Here is a 25,022-nt window from a genome sequence, read left to right as displayed (position 1 = left end):
CTCTTTCATCAACCATTTGTCCAAACTCCCTTTCCACCCCCCATTCTCCTCCTCACCTTTTCGTTTCTCACTATATCCAGCCTAGTAACCCCTATCATACTTCTCGGGCACCTCATCACAAACTTATTCAAACTCCTCCTCTCTTCCTCTTTTATGTTCCATGTTTCTGCTCCATACAGTGCTGTCGGTACAATCACTCCTCCATACAATCTTGGATATTGGCTGCATGTTATTGTGTGGTTAAAAACTCCTAAGTAACATGCAGCTGATACTTCAGGGGCCTTATGGGACACCCTTATGAACCAGAGCCACATCATTTTGTCTATGGTAGAGGAAATCTCTATTCATAGAGAAATGATGATACTTTATGATACTGCAACTGTCCCTCTGTCATGCTGTCCTCCCCATTCTTGTTACTGTCCTGTAACATACCAAGTTTTCCACTTCAGTTGTATAAGGTGACAAGAATGGGACAGGGATAGGACTAGGCATCCTTCTGTCTGTAGCCCCAAAGGGGATCCTTAAAAAAAAAAAAAAAAAAAAAAGTAAAGGAAAAAAGTAGTATATGGATTTATTTTCAAAGGAAGACCAAGAGGAGGAAGAAGGATTGCATGTAAGAAGAATGTTGAGCAATGAAGAGAGTTAGAATGATAGCTCATGGAGAAAGGTAAACAAGTGAAGGAAGCCACTGCTCTAAGTGATGTCTTTGTCTGCTTGAAATGATGAAGGAATGGGGTATGCCAGTTCTGGCTGTGGGATCCTAGTGTGGAAATATTGTCTTACAATATTACCTGTAACCTTAACACACTGTAGAGGGACAAGGTCCCTTCATCCATCAGGGGTTGAGATGGACTGGGCAACAAATGGGTATTGGATGGCCATGTGTGTATGCTATAAATAAGCCAGCCACTAAAAATTAGGAAAATTGTTGCTTTGAATTTCATTAAATGTTGGACCCTGCTGTGCAAATGTTTCATTTCATTGCCTCTGACCCAAGCAATGATAGGGAACATGGATGCTCCTTCATCCATGAGATGCTTATATAGATGGAATAACAAGTGAGTAATGGATGTATGTGTATATGCCAGCCTATTAAAATGGAGAAGAGATCTTTTAGTAATTGTTGCATTGAGTTTCACTAATAAGGCGGGGCCCTCTCAATCTCTCTGAGAAGAAACTAGTGTTTTATTAGTGTGGGAATGTTTTCATGTCACCAGCTGAAAGTGTTAGGGTAAAGAGAGCTGTTACCAGTTGTCAGATCTTCATGTATGAGAAAAGTATACAGTTCAACTTCAATGTCATCCTCTCTGCTGCACCTCCTAAGAGGGTTAACAGGTTTTGATAATGGGCAGCTTTTCTGTTCATCTTGCAAGCACCTGTTGTTGGTCCCACAGGTATTTTAGTGTGTGTCCAGGGCAGTGGACAAGGTGCAGGGATGACCTGTCATCCAGGAGGTGCTAAGATGAGAGGGAGGGTGGAGGGGTGTGGAGTGTATTCAAGGATGGAATGGGTGGGAATGATTTTATGCCTTTTCCTTTTTGGCTACCTCCCTTGTAAGGAAAAAGCCTTGGTATATGTGTGTATGTATATTATTTTAAAATACAAGTCCAATTATAAAATTTTATTTTTCAGAACAAGATGGACAATAGAGAATACAAGAATGGAGCCGAGTTTGCAGGAGATGTAAGAACAATATTTACCAATTGTTACAAGTACAACCCTCCAGACCATGATGTTGTTGCCATGGCAAGAAAGTTACAAGATGTATTTGAAATGAGGTAATGTGTTGACTTTGTGTATACTCAATGTTGTATCTTACAGGAAGGGGAGCTATGTTTGTGGTGTCTCGTCTTTGTATCTTGCATTGACTAGTTTACTCTTAAATTTGTATATGTTTTTTGCACACACTATTGTTTTATCCTGTTTGTTCCAAATATCCACCACTCTGTATGTATTTCTTGTCCTCCTCCTCCTCCTCCTCCTCCTCCCAGGTCTCTTCTATAACATCTTTTTGAGTTTCTTTTCATGTCCTGTTGTATTTCTCTGATTCCAATGTAGTAAGCCCTCTCTATCAAGGACTTCTGTGCCTTTCATGATTCTGTAAATGGTCAGTATGTCACCTTTCTCTTCTTTGTTGGCCAGATTAAGGTGATGATTTTTTCATCCATTCGTCTGTGTAGTGAAAAGCAATTTTCAATAGTATAATTCCTAAAACTCCCACAATCTTGTTGATGTTTCTTTCTTCTCTTTAACCACTTCGGTATGACTCATATATTTTCGTGCAAACATTGGGTTGCCAGTTGTACACTGATTAATGATTCATCATGTCTCGTGAGATGCCCAATTTACAATAATTCTTTGATTCATCACTGATTATCATTATTATTATAATTAATATTATTACTATTATGATTATTAACATTATTATCATCACATCATAATTGTTATGAAAAGGCAAGGCAATTGAAAAGAGAAAATGTATGGACGTGATATTTCTCTTTCATGTAGTAATATGCAACTTTTTCTGGGAAACATTATTTATTCTATGACAAGCTTGCATAAATAAATCATAAGGTCTGGTAGGTGCATGTGTGTGTGTGCATGCACATGTGTGAGTGTATTCACACAGGCTATTTTCCCTGCCAGACTGCCTCTTATCATTCCTTGAGTCAACCCATTGCTGTAGAAATATGAGGCTGGAATTGGCTTCATCTGGGTGTAGTGTCACACACACACACACACACACACACACACACACACACACACACAAAAAAAAAGTATTTTAAAAAAATTGGAAAACATGGGGATACAAGGTAACCTACTAAACTGGATGGAGGATTTCCTGCATGGTAGGAAAATGAGAGTAGTACTCAGAGAAAAGTGTTCAGCTTGGGAGGAGGTGATTAGTGGAGTTTTACAGGGATCCATATTAGTTCCAATAATATTTGCTATTTATGTGAATGACCTGGATGAAGATGTGGAATGTTACATGAGCTTCTTTGTAGATGCTAAATTGTTGAGGAAAGTGAATACGTAAACGGATGGTGAATCACTACAGAGAAACCTAAAAGTTTGGAAATGGAGTTAGAAGTGGACTTCAACATTAACCCCTACAGTGTCAGCGCCATATATACCGCAATTTCAAAAATGGGCATTACGTTGAGGGTCAAATCTGTGGTAACAACCAAGTAGCCCTATCCATTGGCTATAAAAGGCACCCAATTTTTTAGGGGGTTAACTTGGGGTATAAAATAGGCCTTTTGGATGTAATATGGGCAATTCTGGTGTATGAAACTAAGTAGGAGGTGAAGTTGTACTTCCACAGTTAGGCAGGTACTTATATGTATTCAGATGTATAGAACTGGCAATTTCGCACTACTAATTTTTGTAATAAATATGTAATACAAAATATGGCCAGCCAATAATGGTATGATGGATGCTTACTAAAGCATATACCAAAACAATAAGAAACACCATAATCACCTATCCTCCATGAAATTATATTAAAAGAAAAAAAGATACCGAAAAATCAATTTACCACATAATAAAGTGATAAGTATTTGCCAAAAAATCCACAAAAACCATTTATAAACATGTTTTCCGTGTCAGACTATTATGGGCGACTATACATTGACTTGAAACATAAATGTCAAATTCCTTCATTCTGAAACTAACGAAGCTTCCACCAAAAAATACAATGGACGTTGTCGTTCAACCAGCGTGAGGAGAGAAAGAAAGTCAATGGATTTTCTAACAAACTTTCACACGCATATCTCAACAAAATCAACCTAGTTTCTCCACTTCTAGGCTAAGGTGTATCAAAATAAGCAAGGTTTGTTGGTTTTACATAATTTTCAATTGATTGAAGGGAGGAATCTATTTTGGCTCTGACACTTAGGGGGGTGGTATACACCTTTTGCCCGGTGATGTACGGGTTAAGAATTGTAGCATAATGGAGTTTGAGGGGGGGGGGGAGAAAATCAGGAGTTGGAACAAAGGAAGTGAAGAAAGTGGAATCTGAAAAAGACCTGGGAGTAATTATCTCAAACAAATTGTCCCCTGATAAACAAACAAAATTGTTGGAGAATCCTATAAATTGCCAAGATCAATAAAAATGTCTTTTACCTATTTAGACAAAGAAACTGTTAGAAATAATAGTCCCACTAATAAGGCCTAGACTGGAGCATGCTGCAATACTGGTCAACCAGTACCACAAAGGAATATAAAGAAAATTGAAAGAATCCAGAGAGCAACCATGAAAATGGCCCCAGCACTTTCAAATCTGTCATATGAGGAGAGGGTGCCTAATTGAAATTACCAGTTTTGGAACAAAGAAGAGAGAGGTGACATATTAACCATCTACAGAATAGTGAAAGACACAGAAGTCCTTGATAGAGAGGACTTACTAAATTGGGACAAGAGAACTTATAGAAGAGATCTGGGGGTGGGTAGACATCTGGAACAAACTGGACAAAACAATAGTGTGTGCAAAAACCATACATAAATTTAAGAGCAAACTAGACACTGAGATACAAAGGCAGGACACCATGAGCATAGCTCCCCTTCCCATAAGATACAACTATGTAAATACACACACACACTCACTCACTCACTCACTCACTCACTCACATTCACACTCACACACACTACTGTCACTCACTCACTCACTCAAGGAAAGGTACCACAGGACTGGAAAAATGTAAATATTCTACCAATATATAAAGGAGGGAACAAAGGAAATCCAACAAACTACAGACCTCCCTTACAAGCACAATAGCAAAAATATGTGAAAAGTTGTCAAAAGTAGATGGGTTAAACATCTGGGAGAAAAAATATACTGAATCCAAAACAGTTTAGATTTAGACAAGGAATATCGTGTACATGAATTTTTTTGCAGATGATGCAAAATTACTTAAGAAGGTAAAAATGAAAGAGGACTGCAACTCATTGCAACAAGATCTGGACACGATATCGAATTGGACTCAAAAGTGGGAAGTGAAATTTAATATAAAGAAATGCAGTATAATGGAATTTGGAAAGAGTAAAAACAGAATATCAAAAGATTACAGAATTGGAGAAGAAAAAAAAAAAGCAAACTGAAAAAGATCTTGGAGTGATGATTGGAAAGGACATGAAACCTGATAAGCATATAAATAAAATATTCGGAGAAGCCTACAATTTATTGAGGTCAATCAAAGTGGCATTTACTTATATGGATGAAGAAATGATAAAGAAAATACTAACTACACTAATAAGACCAGCATCACTTTGGACACCCAGTACCAAAAAGAATATTAAGAAACTAGAAAGATTACAAAGAGCGACAACCAAACTAGCACCGACTCTCGCCGAACTAACATATGAGCAAAGACTATCCAAACTGAACCTACCAACTCTGGAACAAAGAAGAGAAAGAGGAGATTTGCTGACTATCTACAGAATAATGAAAGGAATAGAAGTTTTAGACTGGAATGACCTGTTAGTGTGGGACAACGGTAAAATGAGAGGACACGGAAAAAAACTGAAAAAAGATAGTTATAGAATTTTTTTTGGAAAGGAACAGTTTCCCACACAGAGCGATTAATACATGGAACAAATTAGACAACAAAACGGCATCACTGGGACCAAAGGCATGCTGGTTACTCGAAAATTCCGGATACTTGAAGGGGTTGCTAAAGTAAGTGAAAGGGTACAGAAATATGTCTTCAGTCACCCCCTTTACTCACTATTAATGTCAGTTAACATATAATATTGCATACTGTAACATAAAGCATCACATGATTGCGGCGTCACCACCTCACTCACCAATATACAGTTAATTACTAGACACTAACCTTCTCTGTACTTTTCTGAAGGGGTTACTAAAATAAGTGAAGGGTTACAGAAACAGTATGTCTACAATCAACTCATTTTTATTCACTATTAACAACATTTAACATAACATAAACATTTAACTTAACATAAAAAAGCACATAAACAAACAAACAAAACCACCTCACTCGCCAACATCCAGTTTATCACCATCCTCTGTACTTGTTTGCCACTCTTTCTTTCCCTTACAACTTACTTTAAAATAGTTTCTTATGTTGGCTTGTTTGCAGCTCTCTCCTCTTTGCAATAAAAACTCATTCTGAATGCAGTAAAGAGACATAACATCTCGGATGGACATATAGCTCTGCTCTGCAAACTTAACAAAGACAGCTAAACCATTTGCAGCATCTTTCCACGCCACCTTAGGCTCAGGGTCATCTTCTTCCTTACTATCTGCCTCTGTCTTCTTCTCAAGATTATCTTCAATTACTGCATTGATACGTTCCTCATCAGTTAGAGTGAATGTCACCACTTAGTCTTTGTCCACATCTACCCACTCTTTTTAGCACCTCATCTGTTACACTAAGTTTAGCATCACCAGCCATCTCCCTCAACTCACTCACCACTGAATTTCTCTTGCCACCAAACCCTTCAAAGTCAGAATCCTCCTCCTCTTCAAACATGATCAAGGGATACAATTTATGCCAACATCACATCAAGGTTTGTTTTTTTACATCCTGCCAAGCTAACGAAGCCATAAAGATAGCGTCTTTTACATTAAATTTGTTTGGAACTCAGGGATTGTACCGTCATCATAATTTACAAGCTTAAGCAGGAAACTTTTACAGTGCGCTCTGGTGATGGTGGGAACAATTAAAGCCTTGCTCAGGAAATTTTATCGATTTGTATTTATTTCATATCGATTTTAATGCTCGGAAAAAATATGCCAGATGCCAGAATGCTGGATAAGAGGGCTTTTACTGTACAACAAACCTGATCTGCTTCTACTTGAGACTAATAAAAATAATGCAAGAAAGGGATGGTCAGACTGTGCTTTTCTAGATCTGCAAAAAGCATTTGATAAGGTACCACACAAAAAACTAATAAGAAAAATGGAATCGGTAGGTGGCATTAAGGGAAAATTATTGGAATGGATGGAATATTTCTTGACTGGGACGAAAATGAGGGTAGTAATTAGAGACAAATACTCAACCTGGGAAGAAATGATAAGTGGTGTCCTGCAAGGTTGGGTATTGGCTCCAGTCATGTTTGCCATATATATAAATGACATGGATGAAGGTGTGGACTGTATATGAACTTCTTTACAGATGATGCAAAAATACTAAAGAAAATAAGTACAGAGGAAGATAGACCTAGATAAAATCTGGAAATTGAGTCTGAAATGGGAAGTGAACTTTAATATTAAGAAGTGTAGTATAATGTAGGTTGGAAAAAAATAAAAATAGAATATTGAGAAATTAGAAAATTGGTGAAGAAAAAAAAGATAAGCTCGGAAAGGGACCTAGGAGTAGTAATCAGCAAAGACATGTCACCAGATAAACATATCAATAAAATAGTCTGACAAACCTTCAACTTACTAAGGTCAATGAAAATGACATTTAACTATTTGGATGAGGAAATGGCCAAGAAAAAATAAGTTACACTGATAAGACCAAAAAGATTACAAAGACCAATGACAAAGATGGCACCAACACTTTCCAAATTGGAACTACCAACACTGGAACAAAGAAGAGAAAGAGATCTACTATTTATAGAATTGTGAAAGGAATGGAAATCCTAGATAGAGATGATTTATTAAATTGGGACAAGAGAAAAACAAGATGTGAAAAGAAAGTCAAAAAGGATAATTATAGAACAGCTCTGAAAAAGAATAGCTTCCCACACAGCATGGTGGATACCTAGAATAAATTAGACAAGACAACAGTGTGTGCAAACATTATTCAAGAATTTAATAACAAACTCGATGCTGAAAGATACAAAGATAGTCACTACGAGCGATCATAGCTCTCTTCCCATATAATACAACTAGTTAAATATACACACAGGCAATGTTTGAAAGAATTGAAGAAAACTTAGGTGAGGCAAATTTGCAGAAGATTAAGAAATGGAATGATTTTTGGCTACCCCCCCTTACACGGGGTGTAGCCAAAAAGAAAAAAGCATAGAAACCACACCTACCCATTCCATTCCCTACATATTCCACTCCCCTCCACCCTCTTCCCTACCTTTTATCTTGGCACCCCCAGGATGACGGGTCATCCCTGCATCCTGTCCACTGCCTTGAGTCAGAGGCAGTGTCGCAAGACACAGCACATTCACAGCAAGGCCACTTCATAAATTTGGCAACCCCCCTCTCCATCCCCTCATGCAGAGGGGAGAAATCTCATCGGGCTGCGTCAAATTATCTTTCATACATACTTCCTCACCCCCATCCTCCACCCACTCCCTCTCATGCATCACAGAATCATCCATACACAACCCTTCTCCATTCACCCCTATCATCTGTCCTCTACTATCCCTCCTCAACAGACATTCCTCTCTTTTGTAATGCCCCTTTTACCCCATCCATCCATCTCATCCTAGGATGCCCCCCTCATATTCACTCCTTCCACCTCTGCCTTCCACACTTCTTTTACTAATCTTTCTTCACTCCTTTCCATGTGTCCAAACCATCCTAATACTCTTTCATCAACCCTATCTTCCAACTCCTTTACCATCCCAGTTCTCCTCACCTCCTCATTTCTCACTCTATCTAGCCTTGTACCCCTATCATACTTCTCAGACATTTCATCTCAAACACATTCAAACTCCTTCTCTCTTTCTCCCTATGTTCCATGTTTCTGCCCTGTACAATGCTGTTGGCACAATCACTCCTTCATATAACCTCCTCTTAGCATCCATTCCCAGATGTCTATTTCTCATTACACTTTTTAATCCACCCAGGCATTTACTTGTTTCTCTCAATCTACATTCTACCTCCACCCCCCACTCCTCCCTTTCCTCCCACATTCGCACCCAAGTATCTAAAATTATCCACTTTCAGTCTTTCACCCTTAATGCTCACTTCCAGCCTGCTGTCACTCTCCTCTTGTACATCTCATCACCTTACTTTTACCCACATTTATCTTCAGCTTCCTTCTTTCACACACCTTCTCAAACTCTGTCACTAACTTCCTCAATCCCTCCTCTGATCCTGCTGCAAGTGCAGCATAGTCAGTAAACAACAACTGGCTTATTTCCAACTTTTCTCAATTTTCTTTAATCATCTCCAACCCCTGACCCCACTACCCTTGCACTCACCTCTTGTACCACCCTATCCATGTAAAGATTGAACAGCCAGGGCAACATAACACATCCCAAACGAAGTCTCAAACCATTCACTCTCTCCATTTCTAATCCTAACACAAGCTCTACTACTCTTGTAAAAACTCTTGACTGCTCTTAACAGCTTTCCTCTTATCCCATATATCTGCATAACCTCCCACAGTGCCTTCCTGTCTACCCAGTGGTAAGCCTTTTCCAAATCCATAAAAGCCCAAAAAACATCCTTACCTTTTACTATAGCTTCCTCACATATCTGTCTTACCACAAAAATCTGATCTACACAACCCCTATCCTAAAACCACACTGTTCCTCACCAATTACTCCCTCTGTTCCTCTCCTAATCCTCTCAAACAAAACCCTCCCATAAGCCCACCCAACTACACTTAACAACCTGATCCCTCTGAAATTACTACACTCACACTTGTCCCCCTTTTCCTTGTAAAGCGGAATGATACAGGCACTCCTCCAGTCCTCCGACACTCTACCCTCTCTCCAGCAGACATTAGATAACCTCACCAGCCAGTCCACCATAACTGTACCTCCTTTCTTCAGACATTCTGCATGGCATCCATCCAACCCAGGTGCCTTACCTGCTCTCATCATCTTAACAGCTGCATTCACTTCATCTTTCCCTTTTTCTCCATTTTCCTCACTCATCACACTCATTTTCTTAGTGCCTCCCACTGCAACTACCATTCCCTCCCTATCTTCCTTCACATTAAGCAATTCACTAAAATACTCTTCCCACCTTCCTCTCACTGTGTGTGTGTGTATTTATCTAGTTGTATTTTATGGGAAAGGGACCTATGCTTGTGGTGTCCCGTCTTTATATCTCATTTTATCTAAACTGTTTTTACATACATACATACATACACCAAGGCTTTTTCCCCCTTCCAAGGGAGGTAGCCAAAAAGGGAAAGGCATAAAAACACTCCCACCCATTTCATCCCTAAATACACTCCACACCCCTCCCACCCTTCCTCTCATCTGAGCACCTCCTGGATGACGGGTCATCCCTGCACCCTGCCCACCGCCCTGGGTCAGAAGCAGTGTCGCAAGACACAGTACATCCACAGCAAGGCCGCTTCATTTAATCGGCGACCCCCCCTCTCCGTCCCCCCTTGCATATAAGGAGAGGACGGGGAGAAATCCCTTCGGGCTGCGTCAAAATTTACTCTCACATACACATACTACCCCACCCCATTCCTCCTCATGCAGTCACATCATCCATATACAACCATTCTCCACTCACCTCTGTCTTCCGTCCTCTCCCTTCCTTCCTCAACAGACATTCCCCTCTTCCCCAAAGCCCCCTTCACCCCATCCATCCACCTAATCCTAGGACGTCCCCTCATGTTCACTCCCTCCACATCTGCCTTCCATACCTCTTTTACTAGTCTTTCTTCACTCATTCTTTCCATGTGTCCAAACCATCCTAATATTCTTTCATCAACCCTATCTCCCAAATCCTTTTTCACCCCTGTTCTCCTCCTCACCTCCTCATTTCTCACTCTATCCAGCCTAGTAACCCCCACCATACTTCTCAGACACCTCATCTCAAACACATTCAAACTCCTTCTCTCTTCTTCTCTTATGTTCCACGTTTCTGCCCCATACAGTGCTGTTGGCACAATCACTCCTTCATACAGTCTCCTCTTCGCATCCATTCCCAAATGTCTATTCCTCATTACACTCTTTAAACCACCAAGGCATTTACTCGCTTCTCTCAATCTACATTCTACCTCCACCTTCACTCCACCCTTTCCTGCTACACTTGCACCCAAGTATCTAAAACTATCCACTTCCTCCAGTCGCTCTCCCTTAATGCTCACTTCCAGTCTACTGCCACTTTCACCCCTTGTACATCTCATCACCTTACTTTTACCCACATTTATCTTTAGCTTTCTTCTATCACATACTCTCCCAAACTCTGCCACCAGCTTCCTCAATCCCTCCTCTGACCCTGCCACAAGCGCAGTGTCGTCCGCAAACAACAGCTGGCTCACCTCCCACTTTTCTCCATTTTCTTTAACCATCTCCAATCCCTGACTCACTACCCTAGCATTCACCTCTTGCACCACCCCATCCATGTATAAGTTGAACAGCCAGGGCGACATAACGCATCCTTGACGAAGTCCCACCTTTACTTCAAACCACTCACTCTCTCCATTTCTAATCCTAACACATGCTCTACTACTCTCATAAAAACTCTTGACAGCTCCCAAAAGCTTTCCTCCTATCCCATAAATCTGCATAACCTCCCACAGTGCCTTTCTGTCTACCCTATCATAAGCCTTTTCCAGATCCATAAAAGCCCAAAAAACATCCTTCCCCTTTCCTATAGCTTTCTCACATATCTGTCTTACCACAAAGATCTGATCTACACAACCTCTACCCATCCTAAATCCACACTGTTCCTCACCAATTACTCCTTCTGTTCCTCTCCTAATCCTCTCAATTAAGATCCTCCCATAAGCCTTCCCTACTACACTCAACAGGCTAATCCCTCTGAAACTACTACATTCACACTTGTCCCCTTTTCCCTTGTAAAGAGGAACTATACAGGCACTTCTCCAGTCCTCCGGTACTCTACCCTCTCTCCAGCAAACATTAAATAACCTCACCAACCAGTCCACCATCACTGAACCTCCCTTTTTCAGACATTTTGCATGGCATCCATCCAGACCAGGTGCCTTATCTGCTTTCATCATCTTTACAACTGCCTTCACCTCATCCTTCCTTATTTCTCCTCCATTCTCCTCACTCATCACTCTCATTTTCTTCGCATTTCCCACTGCAGCCATCTTTCCTTCCCTATCCTCCTTCACATTCAGCAACTCCCTAAAATATTCTGCCCATCTTCCCCTCACTGCCATCTCTTCCATTATCATCTCTCCATCTGTACCTTTTACCTTTTCTTCCCTACTTGATTCGCCTCCTCTTCCTCTTTTAATTTCTTTCCAAAACATCTTTTTATTACTTTCAAAATTTTCTGTCATACTCCTACCCCATTTCACATCTGCTCTCCTCTTTGCCTCCTTTACCTTTTGCTTTACTTCTCTTTTCTTTTCTTTGTACGTCTCATATGACTCCCCTGTCCTCTTTTGTAACCAATCTGTGAATGCTCGCTTCTTCGCTTCTACAACCTTCTTTGTTTCCTCATCCCACCATTCACTACCCTTTCTTCTATTTCCCCCTGTCCTTCTTGTTCCACACACCATCCTTGCACACTTTAAGACTCCCTCCTTGAACCATCCCCATTCCTCCTCCACACCCATCTCTGCTCTATCCTTTACTCCCTCCCACTCCTTCAGCTTCTTTTTGTACTCCTTCTCCTTTTCCTTTTCATTCAAGGAGTTCACTCTAAGAACCTCCCTACCTTTTGTCCCTTTCCTCCTTCTCCATCTATCCTCCACTCTCAGCTTACCTTCCACCAAAAAATGATCTGATATTCCCCCACCCTCTCCCCTTAGCACATGCACATCCTTAACTCTTCCTATCATAATCCTATTTACCACTACATAATCCATTAGCGCTCTATCTACCACCCTTCCCTCCACCACCCTCTCCCATGTGTACTTATGCTTGACTTTCTTCCGAAACACTGTATTTGCTATCATCAACTCTCTTTCTAGACACATTTCCACCATCAACTCTCCACTACGATTCTTTCCTGGAACTCCACACTTCCCAACCACTCCATCGATTGGACCATTTCCCACCCTAGCATTAAGGTCTCCCAGTACTATTACATTGACATTTCTTCCTAAACCCTCTATGCACTCATTTAAATTTATCCAAAAGGCCTCCCTTTCTTCCATGCTCTTCTCACTGCCAGGCCCATATGCACTTACAAAGACCCACATCTCCTTTCCCAGTTTCACCTTCATCCACATTATCCTTGAGGAAACCTCCTTCCACTCCACTACACGTTTACCTATCTCCTCACTTACTAGAATAGCCACCCCTTCCCTCCCTCGCCCTCTCTTCACTCATGTACTGTTTTTGCACACACCACTTTCTCATCTAACTTGTTCCAAATGTCTATTTTGTGTGTGTGTGTGTGTGTGTGAGGGAAAGATCGATCAGGATAGGTCATGGAATATAATTGCAGTGAAGGGGAAAATAATGAGGTCTGAGCCTTTGCCTGGATTACTCTATCACCTACTAGACCTTACGATTTATTTATGCAAGCTTGTCATAAACCAAAAAATGTTTCCCAGTAAAAGTTGATTGTTTCTACATGAATGAACCAAGGAGAATTGCCATAAATTAAGTTCACAAGTTGTCTCCTTTCAATCAGCTTGCCTCTTCATAACAATAATGTGATAATGATAATTATAATAGTAATATTCAAATAATTGTAATGATTATCAGATTTGAGGTAGTGATACAAAGAAAGACAGGTGTGCACATATTGTAATGCATCATAGAATTATTGTACGTGGAAAATTGAGCAGCTGGGTGGTAAGTTCAATGGATGCTCTCTGTGATATGGTGTATCTTTTTTTTTGGGGGGGGGATGGATCGGTGGAATATAGAAAAGGTCCTGTATCATGAGATTTGTAGAGTACAAAAGTCCTGCATCAGCCACAATGGTTGCTTTTGGTTATCAGTGAGGAAATAGTGAAACTGTCATGGAAATATGGAATACACAGAAGATTTAGAAATGGCTGAAGTCATGAACAATCATGTCAAGTTTTCACTAGAGAAAAAGTCCAGCATTGGGATGTAAGAAACAAAGTGTGATCCCCTCGTGAGGGAAATAAAAATAACACCAAAAGAAATAATGGATCAATGAATAAACCTTGATGTCAGGTAAATCACACGGCCCAGACAGAATAGCAAATTGGATGCTAAAAGAATGTAAAGAAGAATTAATAGACAAAATATGTAACATAAGTTGCTCACTCAAAGAAGGAAAAATACTAAATGACTGGGAAAATGCCAATAGTTACAGTATACAAAGGAGGAAACAAATAAGATTTAACAAATTACAGACTTGTTTCCCTTACAAGTACCGTAGCCAAAATTTTTAAAAAGGTTTTTAACCACTTCAATACGGGACTTAAATCTCGCGGGCAGCAGCCAATGCCAGCCGTACGACGTAACGAAATAATATTCGCGTCATAAAATATAGTCGCCGCTTATATCGATCGTTCTCTCTTTCACCCGCGAATTTTGAAAACCACAGAGAATGGGATTAAGGGCGCATTTGGGAGAATGTAAAAACACAGGGGCGACTACAATAAATATAATCAAGACGCCGATATGGCAGCGTCGCGAATCCACTTGCTCCTCATGACGCCTACGTGTGCGGCACCGTATGGAAGGGGTTAAGAATAGATGGATACACCTGGAAAACAATTTTGATTCAGACGGAAGATCATGTGCCACAAATTTAATCTCTTTCTACTGAAGATGTAATATAAAAAAGGGGTGGATGGGCCAATTGCGCTTTTCTAGACTTTCAAAAAGCCTTCGACAAAGTTCCACATAAAATATTATTAAACTGGAAAACATAGGGATACAAGGTAAACTACTAAACTGGATTGAATATTTTTTTGTATGGAAGGAAAATGGGGTGGTGCTCAGAGAAAAAGTTCGGCTTGGGGGGGGAGGTGATTAGTGGAGTTCCACAGGGATCAGTATTGGCTTCAGTAATGTTTGCTATTCATGTGCTTTACTTCTCTTTTCTTTGTACCTCTCATATGATTGCGTTGTCCGATTTTGTAACCAATCTGTAAAAGCTCGCATTTTCTCTTCTACAACCTTCTTTGTTTCCTCATATGACCATTCACTACCCTTCCTTCTATTTCCTCCTGTCCTTCTTGTTCCACACACCATTTATGTACACTTGAACCATGCCCACTCCTCCACAACTAGTTCAACTCTATCCTTCACTCCCTCCCACTCCTCCCTCAGCTTCTTGTACTCCTTTTCCTTTTCATTTAAATAGTTCACTCTAAGCACCTCCCTACCTTTTGTCCTTTTCCTCTTTCTCCATCTATCCTCCACTCTCAACTTACCTTCCACCAAAAAATGATCTGATATTCCCCCACTCTCTCCCCTTAGAACATGTACATCCTTAACTCTTCCTATTATACTTCTTTCTACCAGTACATATTTCATTAAAACTCTACCACCCTTCCATCCACCACCCTCTCCCATGTGTAGTTATGCTTGACTTTCTTCCAAAACACTGTATTTGCTATCATCAAGTCTCTAGACACATTTCCACCATCAACTCTCCATTATGATTCTTTCCTGGAACTCCACATTTCCCAACCACTCCATCAGTTGGTTCATTTCCTACCCCAGCATTAAAGTCTCCCAATACTACTACATTGATGTTCCTCCCTAATCCCTCTATGCACTCATTTAAATCTATCCACAAAGTCTCCCATCTACACTCTTCTCACTACCAGGCCCATATGCACTTACAAAAACCCACATCTCCTTTCCCAGCTTCACCTTCATCCACAGTATCCTTGATGAAACCTTCCACTACACGTTTACCTATCTCTTCACTTGCTAGTATAGTCATCCCTTCTCTCCCTCTCCTCTTCACTCCTAAACACCTCCCAATTACACTCCCAAACTCACACTCACCCTTCCCTCTCAACATAGTTTCACTCAAAGCCAACACATCCACCTTTCTTCTCACAAACATACTATCTCTTCCCTTTTACTCTCATCTGTACCACATCCACACACATTAAAAGACCAAAACCTAAGGGTGCTGGTAGGAAAACTCCTAGACCCTCTTATGCCTTTACTATTTTAGGAATGTCCCCTGTTGGGCTACAGGGAGAAGGATGCCTGGTCCCAGTCCCTGTCCTGTTTTTCTTGCCTCTTACGATGCAAGTGGGAATACTTGGTGGCAGTATTCTTTTTCCCCCCACCACAGATTAGGCAAAACAAGGAAATGAAATTCAGAGAAATGGTACAGTACAATAGTTAATTTTTATGAGAAAGTTATCAAAGGTAGGTGGACATCTGGAGAACAATATACACTCACTATCCGAGTTACGACCTAGATCGGTTCCAACCAACCGTTCGTAAGTCGAAACGGTCGTAACTCGGACCGTATACATTCGAGGTGTATACTCAAGGACATATGATGCAGAGCGTAAATCCAGCTCAAATGTCTTGTTTGTGGCCTCATTGTAGAACATTCTCAGTGCAAAATATCCAATACTCTTTGATTGTTATACTAAATAATAAATTAATAATAATAAATTAATAGGATAGGGTAAAGAAAGAAAATATATTACACAGGATTCTTATTAGAGACCGAAAATACAAATTAACACAAAAATACAAAATATAAAAAAATAGAAAATAGGCATGTAAAAAAACAAAAAAATGTAAAATCCACTTTTTGGTTGCACGTCATCTACACTTTCGTGCGTACGGTCGAGGAAAAGATCAGGCAGTAGGTCTGGTGAGGCACCATGGGGCATCCGTTGGTATCCGCTGGTCGAGGCATAATTAGTAAAAAGAGGTTGAAGTAATAAAGGCTTAATAACATTTAAAATAATTCCCTCAAATGTACATGAAAACAAGTACAAGATTCGCTTCTATGCACTGGGCTCAATCGTCGCCTCCCATGTTTGGTCTCTCTTCATAAGAAAAGAACGATAATCATAGCATAACGTTATTTCATCAAATAAATATTTTATGCATGGAATAGTACAGTGAGATATATTGTCTTATTGAATATAAGATATTATACTTCAGAACTCCAGGAATATCATAGACTTAGGTTAAAGCTATTTGTATCCATGTTCGTACACTACAGCTCTCGACTTTCGACCAATAGAGAACTCGAACCAGAATGAAAAGTACGAATGCAGGACTACTGTAAACCGACTCTGTCTTGGCTTTCAGGGAAGCGTGTATCACCGATCTGGCAAAACTGCTCTTTCTGACCATTCCCACCTGCCCTGATTATCGGTGGGAACTGGGAATCGAAATATGGTATAATATCAATTCCAGTAAAATTATGGTATATGGTAGACATCGTATGGTAGATGGTAGACACACACTAAATTATGGTAGAGATACCATAATTATGGCAGACAGCCTTGTTGAGATGCTGTGCTGCCGTAACTGTCGTACGGGATGCTGGACGCCACGTGCAAACGTACAGTAAACCAGTAAACTCATAATATGTGCATGTAGGCATCTGCTGAATGTGGTCGTAAGTACGGGTGGACGTAAGTCGCACAGGTCGTAACTCGGATAGTGAGTGTACTAAATCTGAGACAATTTGGATTTAGACGGGAAATATCATGTGCCAGAAATTTTATCTGTTTTTCAAGGTTGATAGATATAATGTAGGTACCCCCACAAAATTTTCAAAAAACAAATAACCCTTGAATTATTGTTGCGTATGAAAGACAACTTTATTAGAAACAAAATGCTTTTTAAATTTTTGAAATAGCTTAAAAAATAAGGGAGATACGATTTTTTAAATTATTTTTTTAGCCCGCATTTTTGGCTAGACTTTACCATAACAAAGTGTTAGAATTAAGGGTGGTATTTTGTAAAGATTTCGGTAAAGAAATACACATTAACTCTAAACCACTGGTCCAATTTAATTAAAATTCGGAATACTTGGGTTTTATGGATTAACAAATCGCATGAGCATGTCAAAAACAATGTGAGACATCTCCATCATACCATATTTGCCTTTTCATGGCAATCATGAAGCTGTCAATGGTGGGTCTCGCTAAACGCCGACCGAAGTCGACCAACGCTGGCCAAAACCACACAATAACGGTTTTTGCTCAAATGCATAATTTATATATAAAAAATAGCATATGGTTGCATTATTTGACCTATTTTCTTTAAAATGTGTGATTTCCATGTAAAATGATCAAAGAGAAGTTACGCTTTTATCCTCTGTAAAATTACCAACCGGCAACCAACGCCGACCAAACCCAAACAATGACGGCTTTGGCATGACAAAAACGTAACTTCTCTTTGATGATTTTACATGGAAATCACACATTTTAAAGAAAATAGGTCAAATAATGCAATCATATGCTATTTTTTATATATAAATTATGCATTTGGGCAAAATCCGTCATTGCGTGGTTTTGGCTTTGGTCGACGTTGGTCGGCAGTTGGCGGTTGGTAATATTGTAGAGGATAAAAACGTAACTTCTCTTTGATGATTTTACATGGAAGTCACACATTTTAAAGAAAATAGGTCAGACAATACAACCATATGCTAATTTTTATTTAAAATTATACATTTGAGCAAAAGCCAGCGTTTTGGTTTGGTCGGCCTTGGTTGCCGGTTAGTAATTTTGCAGAGGATAAAAACGTAACTTCTCTTCGATCATTTTACATGGAAATCACACATTTTGAAGAAAATAGGTCAAATAATGCAACCATGTGCTATTTTTTATATATAAATTATGCATTTGAGCAAAAACCGTCATTGTGTGGTTTTGGTCGTCAATATGTGTAAACAAAATCAAATACGAACTGGACGCACTGGGTGATATGCCTATATGTGCTGACCCTAAGCTCAAACATTAAGTGATCAACGCTCTTAAGCTTCTCATATCCGGGAGAAAATAGGTTGATAAACTTGTTTATGTAACTTAAAATTATGTTTGGTGATTCCTTACCTTAATATTTTTACTCGGAAAACTATGTTGCCGAGTTTGATAACCAAATTTCCGTTCGAATCGCTGAAGACATTTTCTATCTAAAGAATTGGGCATATACTTGCAAAACAACAAGGTAATTTTAATATCTTGCGCATCCGCTGAACGCGGGAAGCATTCAAATTAACTAAACAGAAACTGGTGGTCCGCAAGAAATGGCGACGTAAACATTACATGGTCGACAGTGGCGCCGCACGCGGATTCCGGGGTACCTATATAATGCAAGAAAGGGACAGAAGGGTAGACTGCTTTTCTGGACTTACAAAGTACGTTTAATGAAGTACCCCAAAAAATTGTTAAGAGAACTAAAAAAAAAACAGGAGGTTTACCGGGGGGGCGGGGGACCCTTCACTAACTTCCTTAATCCCCTCTGATCGTGCTCATAGCATAGTGTCATCAGCAAACAGCAACTGGCTTAACTCCCAATTTTCCCATCACTATCTGCCTTAGACTCTCAACCCAGCCTGTTTGCCCCCCTCATCCTAAATTTTTATTGTTCCTTCTTGTATGCTTCCCTAGTTCTACATTAGGAAACAAGAATTGGTGTGGGGGGGAGGGATCTCTTCTCAAATCCTCTGCCTATCTCTCACATTTACCTCCAGTACCACCTTGTCCATGAGTGATGTGAACAGCTATTGTGTCAACACAATCCTGGTGCAACCCCACCTTCAGTTCTTGCCACTCATTCTCCCCATATCCAATCCTAACATGAGCTCTACTTCTTAAGAAAAAACTCTGGACTGCCCTTGACAACTTTCCCCCTATCTCACAAATCTACAATACTTCTCACAATGCCATACTGTCCACCCTGTTTTAAGCCTTCTCCAAATCTATAAAGGCCCAAAAAACATCCTTACCTATTACCAAAAACTTCTGACATATCTGCCTTGCCACAAAATTTTTATTTGTGTCCCCTCTAGCTTTCTTAAACCCACATTGTTCTCCTAATCTCACTTAACACCTTTCCAAATACTCTTTGTACGACTATGAACAAACTGGCCCTTATAAAACTACTACAAGCAAGTCCTTGAGCACACACCCTCCTCTGAGGCACACAATCTCTTCCAACAGTTCTAAATTTTTACCCAATCACAGTCATTTTCCTAGCTCCTCCCACTGTCATAATCAATCCCCAACCTCCTTCACATTCAACATTTTTCTGAAATACTATTTCCCCTTTCCCCATACTGCCTTCACTCTATGTAGGCATCATGAGGAGCGAGTGGGTATACAAGGATGCTGTTCACTTACCTCCACAAGATCTATTCTTTCTTTTCGTAATTCTGTTGAACTCCTACCCTATTTGACATCCCTTCTGTTTGCCCCTCTCACCCTAAATTTTTTGTGTTCCTTCTTGTACTTCTTGTATCCTTCCATAGTTCTACTTTGCAATTAGTCTACATACACTTGCTTCTTCTCCTCTACAACCACTTTCACCTCATCATCTCATCATTCTCTACCCTTCCTTCTGTTCCTTCCCATCTTCCTCATCCCACAATCTTTGCACATTTTGTGACATTCTCCTTGAAATGTACCCATGCTTCTTACACTACTTTTCCTTTGTCCCACACTTCTCCCATCTTCTTGTATTCTTTCTATTTTTCCTTTCATTCATTTTGACCCTTAGCACATCTACCTCCCACCTATTTTGTTCTCCAGTTTACCTCCACTCAATTTTCTTTCTGCCAAAAAATTATTTAACCATCAGCACCTCTACCTCCCACCTATTTCCTTCTCCACTTTTCCTCCACTCAATTTTCCTTCTGCCAAAAATATTATTTAACACTCCTACTCTCCCATGGAAACATGAATACATCCTGCCCTTCCTTTGGATACCAGTGCTTAGTCCATTAATGCCCTATCAACCACCCTTTATCATGTATAATTCTGTTCAACTTGTTTCTTAAACTCTGGAATCAAATCTCATTATAAACACATCTGCAACAGCATCTCGCCATTAAAATTCTTACCCGGCACCCCAAGCTTCCCTACAACTTTAGTGGCACATCCCCTATTGTAGGATTGAAATCCCTCACACCACTATATATTCCTCCAAAAACAGCACACACTTGTTTAAGAAATCCTAAAAGGCTAACTTCTCACTACCTAAGTCCATACGCACTCAGAAAAACCCACACCTATCCCAGTTTCATCTTCATTCACATTAACCTTGAAGACACTTCCTTGCCCTCCATGCCGTTTTCTATCTGATTACTTATTGGCAGAGCTACCCCTTCCTTTCATCATTTAACATCACCCCTGACACTCCTCACCACATCCCCAAACTCAAAATTACCCTTCCCATTCAACTTAGTTGGAGACACATCCATCTTCCTTCTCTAAAACATACTGCTTATCTCTTCCTTCTTACTCTCATCTGTACCACAACCACACATTTAAAGACAAAACGTTTAGGAGTTTTGTGTGTATATTTATTCAATGATCATTAAGGTGAGGTATATATGTGTTTTAAATGAAATCTTTAAGATGGGTTGTGATGAAGTAGGGTTTTTATTCTTTCACTTGATAGATATGCTAAAGTACCTGGGGATGAGCCTTTTGAAGTACATCCAGCAACGGACTCCTCAGAGTCTGGTAGTGAAAGTGAAAGTGAAACTGATGACTCTGAAGATGAAAGAGAAAGAAAACTTCTTCAGCTTCAGGAGCAGTTACGACAGGTTCAAGAACAAATGAAGGTAAGTTGAAAGCTTCATTATTCTGCAATTATTATGAAGTAAGGTGCCAATAATGGTTGTCTGCAGATGGTGGTTCTGATGCCAGTGAGAATAATTTCCCTGCCACCCGTCATCAGAACCCATCAACATCCTTACCTCCATCAGGAGGTGCAGCCCCATGGAGCTGACACATTGTCCCTGGACCAGGCCCAAGATCAACTTTGTATTTCTTCCACCTTTTCAAATGAAGAGAGCTGACATCTGGCAACTGCTCTCCACCTGCTACTAGTGTAACCTGTTGACATAGAATTAGGTCATTTCCAATACAGCACAGACAACATTTCAGTGTGTTTTTCCCAGAAATCACTATGAAGTTCCAGGGACCATTGTATCATGTAACAAATCACTAGTAGCAACCACGGCCATGTTTCATTACGTGAATTACATCACTGCTACTAGTGACTTGTTCCATGGTGAAACAAAAGCTTTGTTACTGCAAATTCTCTGTTAGCACTGTGATTCATAGAAAACGGGCTTCAGTGTTCAGCCGGATCGTCCCTGGCTATTAGACTTTATGTAAAGAGCAAGGTGGCAGCATGTGGGACTTGCACTCACTGGAACCTGCATATGAAGCTTCATTACAGTTGTGATTCATTATTTGAATTACATTGCTGCTACTAGCTATTTGTTCCTTAATAGTTACAGACTACTACTACTACTACTACTATTATCATCCTATAAATTTTGAATATTTAGGCAGCAGGTTCTTCTCTAAGCATGTTTGGTTGAAAAAGACAGCAGCTTGTATATTTATGATTTTGTTGATACTCTGCTTTGCAAATTACAGTCTTATGCATATAGTTAAGCACAGAAGTACTACTGTTGGAAGGCATAATAAGACTGAAAACACCACACTGTTTTACTATGCCTTTTGGCAGTAGTATTTCTATGCTTAGCTCTACTTTGCAAAGTAGAGAGTATCAAGATGCATATATATATATCTATATATATATATATACATATATATATATACATATATATATATACATATATATATATATATATACATATATATATATATATATATACATATATATATATATATACATATACCAAGGCTTTTTCCCCCACTACAAGGGAGGTAGCCAAAAAGGAAAAGGCATAAAATCATTCCCACCATTCCATTCCTGAATACACTCCACACCCCTCCACCCTCTCTCTTATCTTAGCACCTCCTGGATGACGGGTCATCCCTGCACCTTGTCCACTGCCCTGGGTCAGAAGCAGTGTCGCAAGACACAGCACATCCACAGCAAGGCCGCTTCATTAAATCGGCGACCCCCCCCCCCTCTCCGTCCCCCCATGCATAAAGGAGAAGACTGGGAGAAATCCCTGCTCAATAGCTTTCCTCCTATCCTATATATCTGATATACCCCCCACAGTTCCTTCCTGTCTACCCTGTCAACATTGTCCAAATCCTTAAAGGCCCAAAAGGCATCCTTTCCTTTTGCTGAAGCTTTCTCACATATTTGTCTTACCACAAAAATCTGATCCTTAGAACCCTTACATGTCCTAAACCTACATTATTTTTCTCACCAGTTACTCCCTGTATTCCTCTTCTAATCATCAATCAAAACCTCCCCATAAGCCTTCCCACCTGCACTCAATAAACTTATCCATATGAAACTACAACACTCACACTTGTCCCCTTTTGTCTTGTAAAACGGAACTATACTGGCACTCCACCAATCCTCTGGCACTCTCCCCTTCTTTAGACAAACATTAAACAACCTCACAAGCCAGTCTACCGTCACTGTACCTCCTTTTTTTTTTAGACAATCCAAATGCCTTACCTGTTCTCATTATTTTAATAACTGCTTTCACCTCGTCTTTTCTTTTCTCTTCAATTTCCTCACTCATCACTAATTTTCTTGGTGCTTTCCACTGTAACTACCTTTCCCTCCCTATCCTTGTTCATATTTAGCAACTAAAATACTCGGCCCATCTTCCTCTTACTACCGTCTCTTTCATTATCATCTCTCCATCTGCATATTTTTTCCTTCTTTCTTTCTTTCTACTTGATTCACTGCATTTTAGTTTAAATCCAAAAGATCTTTTTATTACTTCTAGAAAAATCTGTTAACCCGTTTGCCTCCTTTATCTTGTGCTTTATTTTTCCCTTTTCTTTGTACCTTTCATATTCTCTTGTCCTATTATGTAACCAATCTGTGGATGCTTATTTCTTCTCTTCTACAGCCTTCTTTGCTTCATCATCCCACCACTCAATACCCATCCTCTTTGTTCCACACACCATCTTTCCACACCTTGTGACTCCCTCCTTGAAACATCCCCATTCCTCCACTCCTAGTACTCTATCCGTCATTCCCTCCCACTCATCTCTCAACTTCTCTTACTCTTTTTCATTCTCTTTTAAGCAATTTACTATAAGCAACTCCCTACCTTCTGTCCTTTTCCTTTTTCTCCATCTATGCTCCTCTCTCAACCTACCTTCTACCAAAAAATGATCTGATATTGCCCCACACTCTCCCCTTAGAACATGTACATCCAAAAGTCCTACTACTCTTCTTCTGGTTACCACTATGTAGTCCATTAAACCCCTGTCTACCACCCTTCCATCCACCACTATCCATGTGTACTTATGCTTGACTTTCTTTCTAAATACTGCATTTGCTATCATCAACTCTCTAGACACCATCTCTTCACTATAATTCTTTCCTGGAACTTCACACTTTCCAACCACTGCATCTATTGGTTCATCTACAGTAGCATTGAGATCATTCAATAGCACTACATTCACATTTCTTCCTAAACCCCTTTATGTGCTCATTTAAATATATCCAAAAAGCCTCCCTTTCCTCTACACTCTTCTCACTACCAGGCCCATATGTACTTAGAAAAACACATCTCCCTTTCTAGTTTCACCTTCAGCCTTGAAAAAGCCTCCTTCCACCCCTTTTCTTCCTCATCCTCTCTTCGCTCCTGACACCAAGCTAGACTCCCAAACTCAAAGTTGCCCCTCTCTTTCAACTGAGTTTGACTCAATCCCAACACATCCATCTTTCTTCTCACAAACCTACTACCTATCTCTTCCCATTTACTCTCATCTGTACCACATCCACAAGCATTAAAGGACCCAAACCTTAGATTTCTGGTTTATCTCCTAGACCCTTTGGGACTACTGAGAGTAGGATGCCTAGTCCTCTCCCTGTCCCAATTTTATCACCTTTTACAATTCAAATGGGAACACTGTATTTACCTACCTAGTTGTATTATGCAGGAAGGGAGTTATATTCGTTGTGACCCATCTTTGTATCTTTCAGCGTCTAGTTTGTTCTTAAATTCTGTATAGTTTTTGCACATACTGTTGTCTCATCCAATTTGTTCTGTGTGGGAAACTATTCTTTTTCAGATCTCTTCTATAACTATCCTTTTTTAAGTTTTTCATGTCCTCTTGTTTTTCTTTTATCCCAATTTTAATAAATCT

General features: G+C 39.8%; 1 protein-coding gene across 11 annotated transcripts in view; it reads left to right on the top strand.

Moving 5' to 3' along the window:
- LOC143033834 (uncharacterized) overlaps nt 1-25,022 on the top strand; it is a 446,867-nt gene that overhangs the window by 109,198 nt on the left and 312,647 nt on the right. For all 11 annotated transcript variants that reach the window (XM_076199375.1, XM_076199378.1, XM_076199376.1 and 8 more), the window contains 2 exons: nt 1,633-1,778; nt 21,373-21,538. In XM_076199375.1, the coding sequence (XP_076055490.1) occupies nt 1,633-1,778; nt 21,373-21,538 (312 nt within the window). The remainder of the gene's footprint in view (nt 1-1,632; nt 1,779-21,372; nt 21,539-25,022) is intronic.

This window comes from Oratosquilla oratoria, chromosome 16 (assembly GCF_046742065.1).
Source record: "Oratosquilla oratoria isolate Oo_2021 chromosome 16, ASM4674206v1, whole genome shotgun sequence".
NCBI lineage: Eukaryota > Metazoa > Arthropoda > Malacostraca > Stomatopoda > Squillidae > Oratosquilla > Oratosquilla oratoria.
Note: the sequence above shows the minus strand (reverse complement) of the source record. Positions and strands in the feature narration are given on the sequence as shown.